At 42.7% G+C, this 16725-nt stretch overlaps 1 protein-coding gene across 1 annotated transcript in view; it reads right to left on the bottom strand.

The window, feature by feature from the left end:
* Positions 1-16725, bottom strand: part of RAD50 (RAD50 double strand break repair protein) — a 191899-nt gene that overhangs the window by 116969 nt on the left and 58205 nt on the right. The window contains exons 8-10 of the mRNA XM_075856559.1: positions 14465-14630; positions 11728-11921; positions 1633-1839 (exon numbers count right to left, since the gene is read on the bottom strand). Of these exons, the coding sequence (XP_075712674.1) occupies positions 1633-1839; positions 11728-11921; positions 14465-14630 (567 nt within the window). The remainder of the gene's footprint in view (positions 1-1632; positions 1840-11727; positions 11922-14464; positions 14631-16725) is intronic.

Raw genomic sequence — 16725 nt, 5'->3', positions numbered from 1 at the left:
CACTTCTTTGACGCGGGCGTCTATTTACGCGCCGTCATTTGACAGCGGCGCGTAAATTACGACTCGTGTGAACAGACAAACGTCTGCCCATTGCTTTCAATGGGCAGATGTATGTCAGCGCTATTGAGGCGCTATTTTCGGACGAAATTCGGGGCAAAAACGCCCTAATTACGTCCGTAATTAGTGCGTGTGAACATACCCTTACAGCATCACGCATGACACAGCAAAAAGAAGTGGTAAGTCATTCATCATTGCTGCGACGGTTTTGAGTAAGGCTGACTGGCTGCGAGGTGATGGACTGCCATGGCAGCTTGGGCCTTACAGGTCAGTGAAAGAAATGGAAGGATTGCAACTTCTAGTCCCCTGGTGAGACTAAAAAATAACGGGCACGGCCGGCCGCGGGCAGCCAGACGTTTTTACGGGCTGTGCTCCCATTATAAAGTATAGGAGCACAGAATACACGACATGTCCTATTTTTTTCGGTCCAGTTTCTACGGCTCGGACACCCTCCCGTAGACATACGTGAAGGTGTCCGTCGGCCATAGAAATTAATGGGCCCGTAATTATACGGTCGTGTGCATGGAAACCGGTTTTAATTAATAAAAACTATATGTTACTTAAAATAATGGCGTTAAATATGCAACTTTTAGGTAATGCGATAACACAAAAAAATAATAAAACGAAACGCTCCGTCCTGAAGGCCCAAAATAGCCTGTGTCCTAAAGGGGTCAATGCAATATGAGGTGCATCTTTAGGGTATGTTCACACACACTATTTACGGACGTAATTCGGGCGTTTTAGCCCCGAATTACATCCGAATATGCGCCTCAATAGCGTCGGCAAACATCTGCCCATTCATCTGAATAGGTCTTACGATGTTCTGTTCAGACGGTCATTTTTTTTACGCCCCGCTGTCAAAAGGCGGGGAGTAAAAAAAACGGCCGCGTCAAAGTACCACCTGTCACTTCTTCAGACGTAAATGGAGCCGTTTTCCATTTTACTCCATGGAAAAACAGCTCCATTTACGTCCGTAATGGACGCAGAGAAATTGCGCCTCAACATGCCATTACGGCTGAAATTACGGTGCTGTTTTCTCCTGAAAACAGCCCCGTAATTTCAGCCGTTACGGACGCTGCCGTGTGAACATACCCTTACAACAAATTTTTGTAGTCAAGAGCCATTTTAAATGAGGGATTTTACTTAAGGCTCTATTACATGGGTCAATGATCAGGCAAACGAGCGTTCACAGAATCATCTGTGAACAGGGAAACGATTAGCCGATGAACGAGAAAACACGCGTTCAACGGCTGATTGTAGTTTCTGTAGCTGAAAATATTATTGTTGTCGACAGAACATCTCCCTGTGTAAACAGGGAGATGTGTGCGGACATAATAGAAATGTACATGGACAAGCGATCGGAGTGACGAGCAATCGGAGTAACGAGCGGTCGCCCCCTATATAGCTCCTTGTTGATCGGCGCTCATTTACACGGCCCACGTCGGACCCTGAGAAGTCAATCACATGCGCTACTGATTTTTATTTTTTATTGTATAAAGATATATTAATAAGAAAGTTTACATTTTTAAGACTTATTGGTATATATAGTTCAATTGGCACATTGATTCAACTCACCGTCTTTACGAGTTCTTCATCAAGTTCCTGTAGTCTGTCTGTGGAGCCTTCAAGCTGTTGTAGTTCTGAATTAATGTTCCTTAGGTCTACTTGTTTTTTGCTTTGCATAGTAATTTTCAGCTCAATTGTTCGTTCAAGGCCTGTCTTCTTGTCTCTTATTTCATCTATTTGTCTCTGCTTCATTATCTCCTTATCTGAAAAATCGTTCTTCAACGCAGAAAACAAACATGCATTAGCATATAGTAAAGAAAAGTTTGCAGTTGATGTCTATGTTTAGTCAAGTTTATAAAATTTTTCCACACACTTTCCTTGTACGCAAACATAAGTATATTACGTCAGGAGATATATCAGTTAGTAGTTAACGAGTAATCACATTCTGCAATCAGTGAGGAAAATGTTATTACACTATCGTTCACACATACAAAAAAAACAAAAATCTCCTGATTAAGTCATGTGAAATGTGAAGGTCTGGGGAAGACGAGAGTTGGGGAACCTCAGCATACCAGCCCATGTTAAGAAGAATTCAGAGTAGAGCACGAAAAGGAGGGAGAGAAAAATGGAGGTAGAGAAATGATAATAATCAAAGAGGTTGTCTGACGAAAATAAAAACAATTATTTTGCTTTTCTGAAATGAAGAGACTTCGTAATATACTTTATTTTTCAAACCTGCACAGATCGCAGGTTTTTAGTACCCATTGTATGGACCCGGAAGTTTGGAGCTGCCATACTTGTTGTGACGCTTCGACACAGGGTCCGGGGAAAGGAGCTCCAACACACTCTCTGTGTGTTGATGATGCGGGTGAAGGGGCTAAGGGCCTGGCTCAATTCATCAGCTAAGCCATCACTCTTTTAGGTCCCTGAATTAGCCGTGACGGTGGAGGGGCTGGCTTAGGGGATAATGGTCCATTGTAATTTATAGGCTGGTCAGGTTGTCCTCCCGGGACAGAGCCTTCGAGACTACCTCTTCAAACTCTGAGTGGGAGGGGAAAGGCTTGAGTGAATGCCTACGACAAAGGAAGGTGATCATCTCCACAGGGGGAGACGGGTCCGCAACTGTAAGTAGTGAGGTGCCTCTGACCACAGTGACGAGACTGTCCACTGTAGAGGAGAACTTGGAGGATTGCTCATCATCCAGATCCAAATTGGAATCAGAGAGTTCGCCCTCAGACAAACCTTCCCTGGAGAGAGAGGGTAGAATGAGGAGTCAGGTGATATTAAGCGCAGATCAGGATTGTTTAGGGGACCTGCCACAGTAATAAGATGTGGACAGAGAGTACCCACACTGTTGATTGGCAAGGCAAACCAAGGTGCCCATCATGGTACGTATAACAGAGGGACCGCTGTGGATATAGTGTTTATGGACTTTGCAAGGGCATTTGACACTGTCCCTCATAGACGTCTAATGGGTAAATTAAGGACTATAGGTTTAGAAAACATAGTTTGTAATTGGATTGAAAATTGGCTCAAGGACCGTATCCAGAGAGTTGTGGTCAATGATTCCTACTCTGAATGGTCACCGGTTATAAGTGGTGTACCCCAAGGTTCTGTGCTGGGACCACTATTATTCAACTTATTTATTAATGATATAGAGGATGGGATTAATAGCACTATTTCTATTTTTACAGATGACACCAAGCTATGTAATATAGTTCAGTCTATGGAAGATGTTCATAAATTACAAGCTGATTTGGACACACTAAGAGTTTGGGCATCCACTTGGCAAATGAGGTTTAATGTAGATAAATGTAAAATTATGCATCTGGGTACCAACAACCTGCATGCATCATATGTCCTAGGGGGAGCTACACTGGGAGAGAAGGATCTGGGTGTATTTGTAGATCATAAACTAAATAACAGCATACAATGTCAATCAGCTGCTTCTAAAGGCCCTTTTACACTGGCCGATAAGCGGTCGATAAGCAGCCGATGCAGCGAGTGCCGATCAACGAGACATGGTTGATCGGAGCTCGTTTGCTCCTGTCACACGGAGCTATGGATGGGGACGAGCAGTCGTTACTCGTCTCACTGTTTACACAACGATAATATTTCACTGTTTTAAAACGATACGACCAGCAGACGATCGAGCATTTTCTCGGTCATCTTCTGATCATTTCCGTTTACACAGGGCAATTATCAGCAACTAGCACTATATGAACGCTCGTCTGCCCGATAATCGCCCAGTGTAAAACCCCCTTAAGGCCAGCAAGATATTGTCGTGTATTAAAGGGAAGGTGTCATGATTTTTTTTAATTATTATTGTATTGCTTTTAATATGATATTAACCCCTTCCCTCTTTAGCCACTTTTGACCTTCCTGACAGAGCCTCATTTTTCAAATCTGACATGTGTCACTTTATGTGGTAATAACTTCAGAATGCTTTCACCTATCCAAGCGATTCTGAGATTGTTTTCTCGTGACACATTGGACTTTAAGTTACTGGCAAAATTTGCTCGATATGTTCAGTATTTAATTGTGAAAAACACCAAAAATTAGCGAAAAATTGCAAAAATTAGCATTTTTCTCAATTTAAATGTATCTGCTTGTAAGACAGGCAGTTATACCACACAGAATTGTTGCTAATTAACATCCCCCATATGTATACTTTAGATTGGCATCGTTTTTTAAACATCCTTTTATTTTTCTATGACCTCACAAGGCTTAAAACTTTAGCAGCAATTTCTCACATTTTCAAGAAAATTTCAAAAGGCTATTTTTACAGGGGCCAGTTCAGCTGTGAAGTGGCTTTGAGGGCCTTATATATTAGAAACCCCCAAAAAGTCACCCAATTTTAAAAACTTCACCCCTCAAAGTATTCAAAACAGCATTTAGAAAATGTCTTAACCCTTTACACATTTCACAGGAATTAAAGAAAAGTAGAGGTGAAATTTACAAAATTTCATATTTTTTTTGCAGAAATAAATTTTTTATATAATTTTTTTTTATAGCACAGAAGGTTTTACCAGAGAAATGCAACTCAATATTTGTTGCCCAGTTTCTGCAGTTTTAGGAAATATCCCACATGTGGCCGTAGCGTGCTACTGGACTGATGCACCGGCCTCAGAAGCAAAGGAGAACCTAGAGGATTTTGGGGTCTTATTTTTGTTAGAATATATTTTAGGCACCATGTCAGGTTTGAAGGGCTCTTGCGGTGCCAAAACAGTAAAAATCCCACAAAAGTGACCCAATCTGGGAAACTACACACCTCAAGGAAATTATCTAGGGGTAAAGTGAGCATTTTGACCGCACAGGTTTTTTACAGAAATTATTGGAAGCAGGCCGTGAAAATAAAAATCTACATTTTTTCAAAGAAAATGTAGGTTTAGCGATTTTTTATTCTCATTTCCACAAGGACTGAAGGAGAAAAAGCACCGTAAAATTTGTAAAGCAATTTCTCCCGAGTAAAACAATACCCCACATGTGGTAATAACCGGCTGTTTGGAAACACGGCGTGGCTGAGAAGGGAAAGAGCGCTATTTGGCTTTTGGAGCTCACATTTAGCAGGAATGGTTTGCGGAGGCCATGTCACATTTACAAAGCCCCTGAGGAGACAAAACAGTGGAAACCCCCCACAAGTGACCCCATTTTGGAAACTACACCCATTGAGGAAATTATCTAGGGGTATAGTGAGCGTTTTGACTCCACAGGTTTTTTGCATAAATTATTGGAAGTAGGCCCTGAAAATGACAATCGAAATTTTTTCAAAGAAAATGTAGGTTTAGCAAATTTTTTCTCATTTCCACAAGGACTGAAGGAGAAAAAGCACCACAAAATTTGTAAAGCAATTTCTCCCGAGTAAAACAATACCCCACATGTGGTAATAAACGAATGTTTGGACACACGGCAGGGCTTAGAAGGGATGGAGTGCCATTTGGCTTTTGGAGATCACATTTAGCAGGAATGGTTTGCGGAGGCCAGGTCACATTTGCAAAGCCCCTGAGGGGACAAAACAATGAAAACGCCCAAAAAGTGACTCCATTTAGGAAACTACACCTCTTGAGGAATTCATCTAGGGGTGTAGTAAGCATTTTGACCCCACAGATGTTTCATAGAATTTATTAGAATTGGGCAGTGAAAATAAAAACAATCCTTTTTCTTCAATAAGACGTAGATTTAGCGCAAATTTTTTCATTTTCTCAACAAATAAAGGAAAAAAAGAACCCAACATTTGTAAAGCAATTTCTTCCGAGTACTGCAATACCCCATATGTGGTCATAAACTGCTGTTTGGGCAAACGGCAGAGCTCAGAAGGGAAGGACCGCCATTTGGAGTGCAGATGTTGCTAGATTGGTTTCTGGGTGCCTGTGGGCCTAAAACAGTGGAAATCCCCCAGAAGTGACCCAATTTTGGAAACTACACCCCTCAATGCATTTACCTAGGGGTGTAGTAAGCATTTTAACCCTGCAGGTGTTTTGTAGAAATTAGTGTGCACTCGATGTTCAAGAGTGAAAATGGGATTTTTTTCAATAGATATGCCAATATGTGGTGCCCAGCTTGTGCCACCATAACAAGACAGCTCTCTAATTATTACGCTGGGTTTCCTGGTTTTAGAATCACCCTACATGGGGCACTAATCTTTTGCCTGGACATTCGACCAAGCTCAGGAGTGAAAGAGTACCATGGCAAATTGAGGCCTAATTTGGCGATTTACAAAGTATTGGTTCACAACTGCAGAGGCTCAGATGTGAAATAATAAAAAGAAACCGAGAAGTGACCCCATTATGGAAACCTCACCCCTCAAGGCATTTATTAAGGGGTGTAGTGAGCATTTCACCCCACAGGTCTTTTCCATAAATGATTGCACTGCGGATGGTGCAAATTAAAAATGTATATTTTTCCCTAGATATGCCATTCAGTGGCAAATATGTCATGCCCAGCTTATGACGCTGGAGACACACCCCAAAAATTGTTAAAAGGGTTCTCCCGGGTATGACGATGCCATATATGTGGAAGGAAACTGCTGTTTGGGCACGCTGTAGGGTTCAGAGCGGAGGGAGCGCCATTTGGCTTTTGGAGAGCGGATTTTGCTTGGTAGTAGATTTGTTTGAGTATTACTGGTGTTTCCGTTTATAATGTGGGGGTACATGTAAGCTGGGCAGAGTATATAAGGGGCATAAGTCAGGTAGTATAATAATGGGGTAAAGAAACAATAAAATGATCCATAGATGTGTGTTACGCTGTGAAGCAATCCTTTCTGCGCAGGCCAGTGTCGCACTGATAAATGGCGTCCTTTCTTATGCCCCTTTTGGTCCACACTCCGCACCTTTGCAGTTTGGGGAATTTTGCTGGGAAGTGTTGTCCTGGTATAATACGGGCACCCTCGCTTCCAGCAGATATGTTTGGGCCCTACCCTTCCTGGTTCCCTAATTTTAGGTCCTTGATAAATCGCCTCTTGCAACAGAAGAAACATTCCCCTCGGACCTGCACAACTGCATATTTTTTTATTTCCTGACTTATTGGAGCCTTAACGAATTTTATTTTTTCATAGACGTAGTGGTATGAGGGCTGGTTTGTTGTGGGACGAGCTGTAGTTATTGGTACCATTTTGGGGTACATGCAACTTTTTGATCACCTTTTTATCCTATTTTTTGGGTAAACAAAAGAACGCAATTCTGGCACAGCTTTTTTAGTTTTTTTTATACAGCGTTCACCATGCGTTATAAATTACATGTTAACTTTATTCTGCGGGTCAGTACAATACCGGCAAAACCTAATTTATAGCACTTTTTTATGTTTTACAACTTTTTGCACAATAAAATTACTTTTGTAAAAATAATGTATTTTTTCTGTCGCCAAGTTGTGAGAACCATAATTTCTTAATTTTTTTATCGACGGAGCTGTATGAGGTCTTGTTTTTTGCGGGACGAGCTAGTTTTTATAGGTACCATTTTTGGATACGTGAGACCTTTTGATCACTTTATATTCCAATATTTGTAGGGCAAAGTGACCAAAAAACAGAAACTCTGGTAAAGTTTTTTACGTTTTTTTTTTTTTACGCTGTTCACCACGTGCAATAAATAATATAATATTTTGATACCTCAGGTCGTAACGGTCACGGCGATACCAAATACGTATGGTTTATTATTATTTTTCAATAATAAAGGACTTGATAAGTGTAAAAGGGGGATTGTGTTTTATTTTATTACTTCAAACTTTTATTGTTTTCACTTTTCTTTTACACTTTTTCTCAAGTCCCACTAGGGGACTTGAAGGTCCAACTGTCATATTTTTTTTTCTCTAATACATTGCACTACCTATGTAGTGCAATGTATTAGATCTGTCAGTCATTCACTGACAGCAAGCCGCTTAGGCTTCGCCTCCCAGCGGGGCCTAAATCGGCTTCCGTAATGGCAGAGCAGGAGACCATTGTGTCTCCTGTTGCCATAGCAGCAGTCGCCAGTCCTGATTGCCTGTCAGGGCTGGCGATCTGCTAGTAACCGCAGCGATGCAGCAATCGCTTTCGATTGCTGCATCGAAGGGGTTAATGGCCGGGATCGGAGCTAGCTCCGGTTCCTGCCATTACAGGTGGATGTCAGCTGTAACATACAGCTGACTTCCACCGCTGATGACGCCGGATCATCTCCTGACCCGGCGCCATCTTGCCGGCAGCTACGGAAGCCGATCAGGCTCCGCCGCCGGGCGGATCTTGACCGGCTTCCGTGCTAGGCAGACTAGGAGGCCAGTATTAGGCCTCTGGTTGCCATTGCAGCCACCGGAACCCCGGCAATTTCATTGCTGGGGTTCTGATGGGCTGCAAACACCTTAAGTGCAGTACTCGCGTTTGAGCGCTGCACTTAAGGGGTTAATGGCGGGGATCGAAGCTAATTTCGGTCCCCGCCATTACAGCCGGATGTCAGCTGTCAGATACACCTGAGATCCGGCGATTATGGCACCGACTCAGCTTCTGAGCCGGTGCCAAACATTTGTCGTAAGTATATACGACATTTTGCGGAAAGAACTGGCTTTCCATGACGTATACTTACGACAAATGTCGGGAAGGGGTTAACATCAATTTTATTTATTTGTGTTCTCATGTTCTACTTTTTACTGTGTTCTTACTTTTACTTCTCTATGGGGGCTGCCATTTTTTTTTTCGGCGGCGGCAGGAGCAGGTAATTTATGTTCGTGTATGATGTGTGTATCATTTTCGTGTATGATGTGTGTATTATGTGCGTGTATGTTCGTGTGATACAGTCTGATGAGCCCTGTATCTAATCCTACTAGCACTGTGCAGTCGCTCAGAAAATGGCGGCACAGTGTAGGTTTGAAGACATTCAAACCCCTCCTTCTCCTGGCACTAGCCAGAAGAAGGGAGGGGGGATTGTGTGAGGACACTAGAGGAAAGTGTGTCCACCTCAAATTTGCAGCATAAATCAATGAGGTTGCTTTACCACAGTGACAATGCTGCAATTTTGGGAACTGCTCTCTCTAGTGGCCAGCACATGGAAATGTTATAAATTAGAATCTAATTTATAATATTTCCTGACTTGTGAAAAAATTGAAACAATTAAAACAATGTGTAATCACTTAAATACTAATTGTTTAACTAAAAAAAAAAAATATTTCTAGCGACACATTCCCTTTAAAAGAGGTATGGACTCGCGGGACAGGGATATAATATTACTACATTAGCGTGGCCTCATCTAGAATATGCAGTTCAGTTCTGGGCTCCAGTTCATAGAAAGGATGCCCTCGAGTTGGAAAAAATACAAAGAAGAGCAACCAAACGAACAAGGGGCATGGAGAATCTAAGTTATGAGGAAAGATTAAAAGAATTAAACCTATTTAGCCTTGAAAAGGGACGATTAGGGGGGGGGGGGGGGTCATGCTTAACTCACATAAATACATAAATTACATAAATGGCCCATGCAAGAAATATAGCGAAAACCTGTTCCATGTAAACCCCCCTCAAAATTCAAGGGGGCACTCCCTCCGTCTGGAGAAAAAAAGGTTCAATCTGCAGAGGTGAGAACTGTGAATTTATGGAATAGTCTATGTCAGGAGATGGTCACAGCAGGAACAGTAGATGGCTTTAAAAAAGATAATTTCCTAGAACGAGAAAATATCAGCTCCTATGTGTATGTGTAGAATTTTTGTTTCATCCCTTCCCCTTTCCCATCCAACTTGATGGACATGTGTCTTTTTTCAACCGTACTAACTATGTAACTATATGAAACTATGTAACATTGGAGAGGTCACCGACAACACTGGAGAGGGAATGAATTGTAGTTCAGCTTCAGAATTGGGCACGGGCATTGCTGGGGGGGGGGGGGGGGGTTGGCTGAGATGGCTTGGCCACAGGGAGGGTGTCAACAGTTGCTAAGCCTGGACGCCGGCATGCATCGCACAGAGGAGTAGGTTGACAAAAATGAGAATTTTTGGTTACAATTGGAACAGGCTAAGTGAACTACATAAGGTAGCTTTTAGGAGGATTTTTCTCTGGTGTTTGTATGGCAGTATAGGGGTCACCTATAGTGACTATGAGAACACTCAATATACTGCAAGAGCCAGGCTGTCACTCCCTTTGAAGGGGGAAATTGCCGCCCACGGTGTTCAAGGTATATGTCCCCTACAGTAATTTACTAGTTCAATGTCTGAGAAGGGGTTTGGAACAATGGAAGGGGTGCCAAAGCTAGACCCTGCCTGTTTGGAGAATGAACAACGCGGTCCCAGCGCCTACAGCAGCAGCAGCATCCCTGGAGAAGTCCTGTGATGCTGTATTTCCGCTCGTCTGTGAGAAGCAGAGAGAAGGAGCTGATGAACTGCCCCCTTCTCCATGTCATGATTAGTTGACAGCGGTCACGTGAAAGTCACGCACCAACCGCTAGCCAGTCCCAAAAGGCAGCCGTGTGACGCAGGACATAGGGGGAAATTGCCGCCCACGGTGTTCAAGGTATATGTCCCCTACAGTAATTTACTAGTTCAATGTCTGAGAAGGGGTTTGGAACAATGGAAGGGGTGCCAAAGCTAGACCCTGCCTGTTTGGAGAATGAACAACGCGGTCCCAGCGCCTACAGCAGCAGCAGCATCCCTGGAGAAGTCCTGTGATGCTGTATTTCCGCTCGTCTGTGAGAAGCAGAGAGAAGGAGCTGATGAACTGCCCCCTTCTCCATGTCATGATTAGTTGACAGCGGTCACGTGAAAGTCACGCACCAACCGCTAGCCAGTCCCAAAAGGCAGCCGTGTGACGCAGGACATAGGGGACCATGTCCCCAACTAGCGTACCCATGGGGAGGAGCCCTTAGCCAGCCTGTAACAACGCTGCATGCAAAAGTTGGTCAAAATAGGAGCGCAGGGGAAAAAAAGTGCGTCAAAGGAATGTGCCAGAAAGAAATAGTGTGCCAGAAAGAAATAGTGTGCCAAAAATGCACCAGGGTTCACAACAGAGACGGTGGGGGGGGGGGTTAATTCACCTGTCCTGAAGAAACCTAATCGCCAGAATGTAAGGGCTTGTTCACATGAACGGGTGTCAAATCGGCCATTTTACACGTCCGATTTGCATCCGTGCGGGACGCGATTTCACAGATCCCTTAGACTTTAGTGTATTGAGGGATTCGTGAAAATAGGCAAAAATAGAACGTCATATTTTTTCAAGGGCTGTTCACACCGTCCATTAAAAAAACGGCCGTGTGACTAGCCCCAAAGACGTACATTGATTTTAATGCAGTCGTGTAAGGGCCGTTAGAAAACGTCTCTCACACGGCCGATTATCCCGTTCGTGTGAATAAGGCATAAGACAAGCAGGGAAGACCCCCTCTGTGTGCCAGCTGCAGTGAGGTGGAACACTGGTAGGGAGCAAAGAGGGACAACCCTTAGGCTGGTGGGTGACAAAGGAACCTGCGCTATTGTCTTCAACTTGGTAGGATTATCTGGAATACTGCCTGTGCTATGCGCATCACAGGAAAGACAGCGGGAGCTAAATGCATGGCTGAAGTCTTGGCGTAGGGGAGAAGGCTTTGGGTTTCTAGAGCACTGGGCTGACTTTTCATAGGGGTACAAACTGTATTCTGCAGATGATTTGCACCTAAATGAAAGGGTGGTGGACACTGTGCCGGGGGAGAGAATTCTAGCAGGGGTGGCGGAGTATTTTGTTCATACCATCACTTGCTTAAAATCTGCTTCATCCTTTTCTTGTCTCTCTTTGATCAGTCTCTGGAAGCTCGTTGTTTGTCTATTGTTAAAAGGAGTACGCTCAAATCCATCAAATTCTAACTGTGCTGACAGGGCCTTTATAAGAGAGTCTCGTGCTCTGATTTGTTGTTGATGCTGATCAGCCTCCATTTGCAGACGTCCTAAATAAATAAAAAATATATAATCAATACAGACATTACAATGGGGTCTGTCAGGTTCCATCGTGGTGTCTGTCATTCTGATGTCAAAAACAGCGCTGCATGCATTTAATAAAATTATTTATGCTTGTTTGATGTATTTCATGTTTTATGAAGGTGCGCATTTTTGCTGAAGTATATTTATAATATGTTGACACACTGTATCGATTATGAATAACTTATTGAAAGGGGCAGCTATGCACCATTTTTTCCAAGGAATGTATACTTCACTATGACTTTTTAAAGTTCTGCTTGTGTGTGGAATATTGTAATAAAGTTTAGATTTAAAGGGGTTATCCGGGATGTGAATGTTTCTTATTAGGGGCTGGAAATAAAACAAATGAACCAAAAAAGCAATACTTAACTATCCTTGCCCCCGGCGATCCAGCACCAAGCCCACACGAACATGAGGGACAAGCAGCCCTCAATCACGTGACACTGTGTCGATACGTCACAGAAAAAATTAAAACTATAGAACTTCTTAAGCCATGTGACTAAGGACTAGATCGATGCAACGGGGTGTTTGATAAAGCATCTAAATTGGTCAGTGCACTATTTTATTGGTCAATATTTTTTCCCCGTGGATGGATACTCCAAGAACTTTAACCATAGTTTATGCACGTTAAATGTACAGCAGGTTGAAAAAACTGGATAGGGTGATACTTGGACACCCATATTGAGAACCTGCAGTGAATTCACTATATGTAAATGACACGTTTGCCTCTTATCCACCCTTAGATGATATGTAACGGGTTGAGTATCCAGTCAGTGAAATCAGTGAGAAATCCATTGATTTTAAAGGCATGCAATGCCTGTTTTCCCTTGTAGTGTCCAATTCGGAGGGGAATTTCAGTTTCAGCAAATTAATGTGATTTCTTTGTATACTGAAAATGTACACAATTTTTCGAAAATACTTTCTGTATCAATTCCTCCGTTTTTAAAGTCTCTGCTTGCTGTCATTCAATAGGAACCTTTATAATTTTCTTCCAGTGGATAAAAATCTGTTCTCGTCATGTAATGGATACACAGGTTCAAGACTATTTATAGTATGTGTATCAGAACTGTATTGGTAACGAACCGAGAACCTATGTATTTCATCACATGACCATGGACAGATTCTTATCGCATAGGTGTAAACAATGAAAGTTCCTATTAAAGGACTGAGAGCAGAGATCTTGACAGTCATTAGTTGTTGATACAGAAAACATATTAAAACTTGTATAATGAAAAGTTAAACAAATATTTTTTTTCCTGAAACTAGAATACAGTACCCTTTCAATATAACGCAGAGCAAGTTGATAACACAAAGTCAGTGCATTGTGCCTAAAGACTATAGACATAATCTTAATATTTGAAGCCCACTATCTCTGTATTAAGTGTGAATAAGGCCTCATTTACACGAGCGTATTATACGCGCGTGCGACGCGCGTGCTTTTCACGCGTGTCGTACGCACCTATAATAGTCTATGGGGCTGTTTAGACGATGCGTGAATTTTGCGCAGTGCGCGTGCGTTGCGTAAAACTCACGACATGTTCTAAAATCGTGCGTTTTTCGCGCATCACGCACCCATTGAAGTCAATGGGTGCGTGAAAACCACGCATGCCGCACGGAAGCACTTCCGTGCGAACTGCGTGATTCGCGCAAGAGCTGTCAAACTCCTGAATGTAAACAGAAAAGCACCACGTGCTTTTCTGTTTACAAACATCCAAACGGAGTGTCAAATTCGAGATGAGCGCACCGAACTTCACCGGGTTCGGCAAAACTCGTTTTGACCGAAACCGGTAAAAAATGTTCGGGTACGCGACGTCAGGAGACAGTCTCTGTCCACGGTGCTGAAAGCGTTAAACTGGTTCAGCACCATGGACAGTGACTTCCGCTCCGAAAATCCATGAACCTGTAAAAAAAAAAAGACGTTCTGACTTACCGATAACTCCGGTCCGACCTCCCGGGATGACAGTTAAGTCCAAGTGACAGCTGCAGCCAATCACAGGCCAAGCACAGGCTGCAGCCAATCACAGGCCAAGCACAGGCTGCAGCCAATCACAGGCTGCAGCGGTCTCATGGACTGCGGCGTCATCCTGGGAGGTGGGGCCGGATGACGAGAGAGGGACGCGTCACCAAGGCAACGGCCGGGAGACCGGACTGGAGGAAGCAGGCAGTTCATGGTAAGTTTGAACATCTTTTTTTATTCACAGGTTGGTGTATATTGTGATCGGCATTCACTGTCGAGGGTGCTGAAAGAGTTACTGCCGATCAGTTAGCTCTTTCAGCACCTTGGACAGTGACGGGCGTCGACTAGCCTCATCTCTATGATGGCGGCTGCGCGAAAATCACGCAGCCGCGCATCATACACGGATGACACACGGAGCTGCCAAGTGCCTTTTGCGCGCGCAAAACGCAGCGTTTTTTGCGCGCGCAAAACGCACACGCTCGTGTAAATGAGGCCTAACTGAGACTAAAATACTGAATTGTGATAAAACATATAAAAAAATACAAGTTAAAAAACCTTGTTGCACAAGCAGTTCTCCTTTCTCTCGATTGAATCTTTGATAGTCTTTATTTGCTCTATCAATTTCACGCTGGTAATCATTCAGTTTTCGCTCCTTCTCTCTCACAGTCCTTTGGTGATTTTGGTACATCTCATTTAGTTCTTCATCACTGCCTTGAAAGACCTAAAATTACAGTTCACATTATACGAAGTACAGTAAAAAATAGTGTAGTACCGTGTTAGCCAGAAACAATATGCAAAAAGACAAAAGTATAGAAGGTATGATACCTTTATTGGCTAACCATAAAAGTTATACTATATGCAAGCTTTCAGAGCACAGACACTCCTTCTTCAGGCAGTTTACAAATGAATGACTTCTAAAAAAGCACAATATTTAGATGTTACACAAAGTTCACATTATACAAACAATCAAAGGCTATGTTCACACGGAGTATTTTGGGGGAGGAATATCTGCCTCAAAATTCCGTTTGGAACTTTGAGGCAGATTTTCCTCTCCCTGCACGCCGATTTTCGCGGCGATTTTCGCTTTGACATAAGATAGTGCGCCTGGGAAGCGCTTAAACTCAGTGGATTCCGCTACGGAGGTAGCTGAGGCCTCAGAGCACAGACCGAGGACTGTTCTATCCGGACCCCGGTCACGTGATCGCCGTTACTCAACGAATAATGGCGATTGCTGTAAAAACAGCGGCGGTTCATTTTCTCTCTTCTCTCACAGAATATATTCTGTGAGAGGAGAGAAATGGTCTAAATAAGGGCCAGCAGCCACCTAATACACCCCCGATCAACCCCCCCCCCGTCCTTTATCCGGATCTTCAAGATGGCGCGTCACAATGGCAGAACACATTACACTACGTAGGTGTAACACTACTACGTGTTCTAGCAGCGATCAGAGCTGCAAGTCTAAATGTCCTCTAGTTGGACAAGTAAAAAAAAAAAAGTAAAAAAAAAAAAAAGATAATGTTTTAAAATAGTGTAAAAATAAAAGTTATAAGTTACAAAAACAAAAAATGCTTTTTTTCCTAGAATAAGTCTTTTATTATAGGAAAAAAATTTACATATTAAAAAAAAGTACACATATTTGGTATCACCGCGTTCGTAACGACCCCAACTATAAAATTATTTTAATAGAATCTCTAATTTTTGGTCACCACCCCTCCCAAAATATACAATAAAAAGAGATCAAAAAGTCACATGTACGCAGTACCAATAAAAACTACAACCCATCCCGTAAAAAACAAGCCCTTACACAGCTTTTTTGACTGAAAAATAAAAAAGTTATGGCTCTCAGAATATGGGGACACAAAAAATAAATTAATTTTATAAATAAGTGATTTTATTGTGCAAATGCTGCAAAACATAAAAAAAAAACTATACACATATGGTATCGCCGTAATCGTACCGACCCGCAAAATAAAGTAAAATGGTAATTTATAGCCCAGGGGAAATTGTGTAAAAAAATAATAATAAAAACCATTGTCAGAATTGATGGTTTTTGGTCACCTTGCTTGCCAAAAAGATGGAATAAAAAGTGTTCAATATAATCGCATGTACCCCAAAATGGTACCAATAAAATCTACAGATTGTCCCGCAACAAATAAGCCCTCACACGGCTCCGGTGAAGAAAAAATAAAGACGTTCTGGCTCTCAGAATATGGCGATGCAAAATGTGCAGTGTTCCAAAAGCAGATAAGATTGGGCACCATTTATCAGTGCGACACCGGCCACATATCTGCGGATTATTATTTACTTACCCCATTATTATACCCTCTTATTATGCCCCTGATGTTCTCCGCACAGATTACATATGCCCCACATTATAAACTGAAATACCAGCAAAACGCCAAACAAAACTACTACCAAGCTAAATCTGCGCTCCGAAAGCCAAATGCCACTCCCTCCCTTCTGAGCCCTACAGCGTGCCCAAACAGAAGTTTACACCAAGAGATATGGTATCGCCATACCCGGGAGAACCCGGTTAATATTTTATGAGGTATTTGTCTTCAGTGGCACAAACTGGGCATAACATATAATGCACTAAAATGGCATATCGGCGGAAAATTAAAATTTTCACTCCACCCCATCCATTGCGCATTAACCCCTACGCACACCAAGTCTTAATAGCATGTCGTGGTGTGGGGGGTGATGTATGGAGCAGGCTCACGTGCTGAGCCAACGCCATATGCTGCGGGTGTCAGCTGTGTTTTCCAACTGACAGCCCAGGCTAACGGCCGGGAACCGCGATTGTGCTGTTCTTAGCC

The sequence above is a fragment of the Rhinoderma darwinii genome, chromosome 3 (assembly GCF_050947455.1).
Source record: "Rhinoderma darwinii isolate aRhiDar2 chromosome 3, aRhiDar2.hap1, whole genome shotgun sequence".
Classification (NCBI taxonomy): Eukaryota; Metazoa; Chordata; class Amphibia; order Anura; family Rhinodermatidae; genus Rhinoderma; species Rhinoderma darwinii.
The sequence above is the reverse complement of the archived record's forward strand: the minus strand, read 5'-3'. Positions and strand labels throughout refer to the sequence as shown.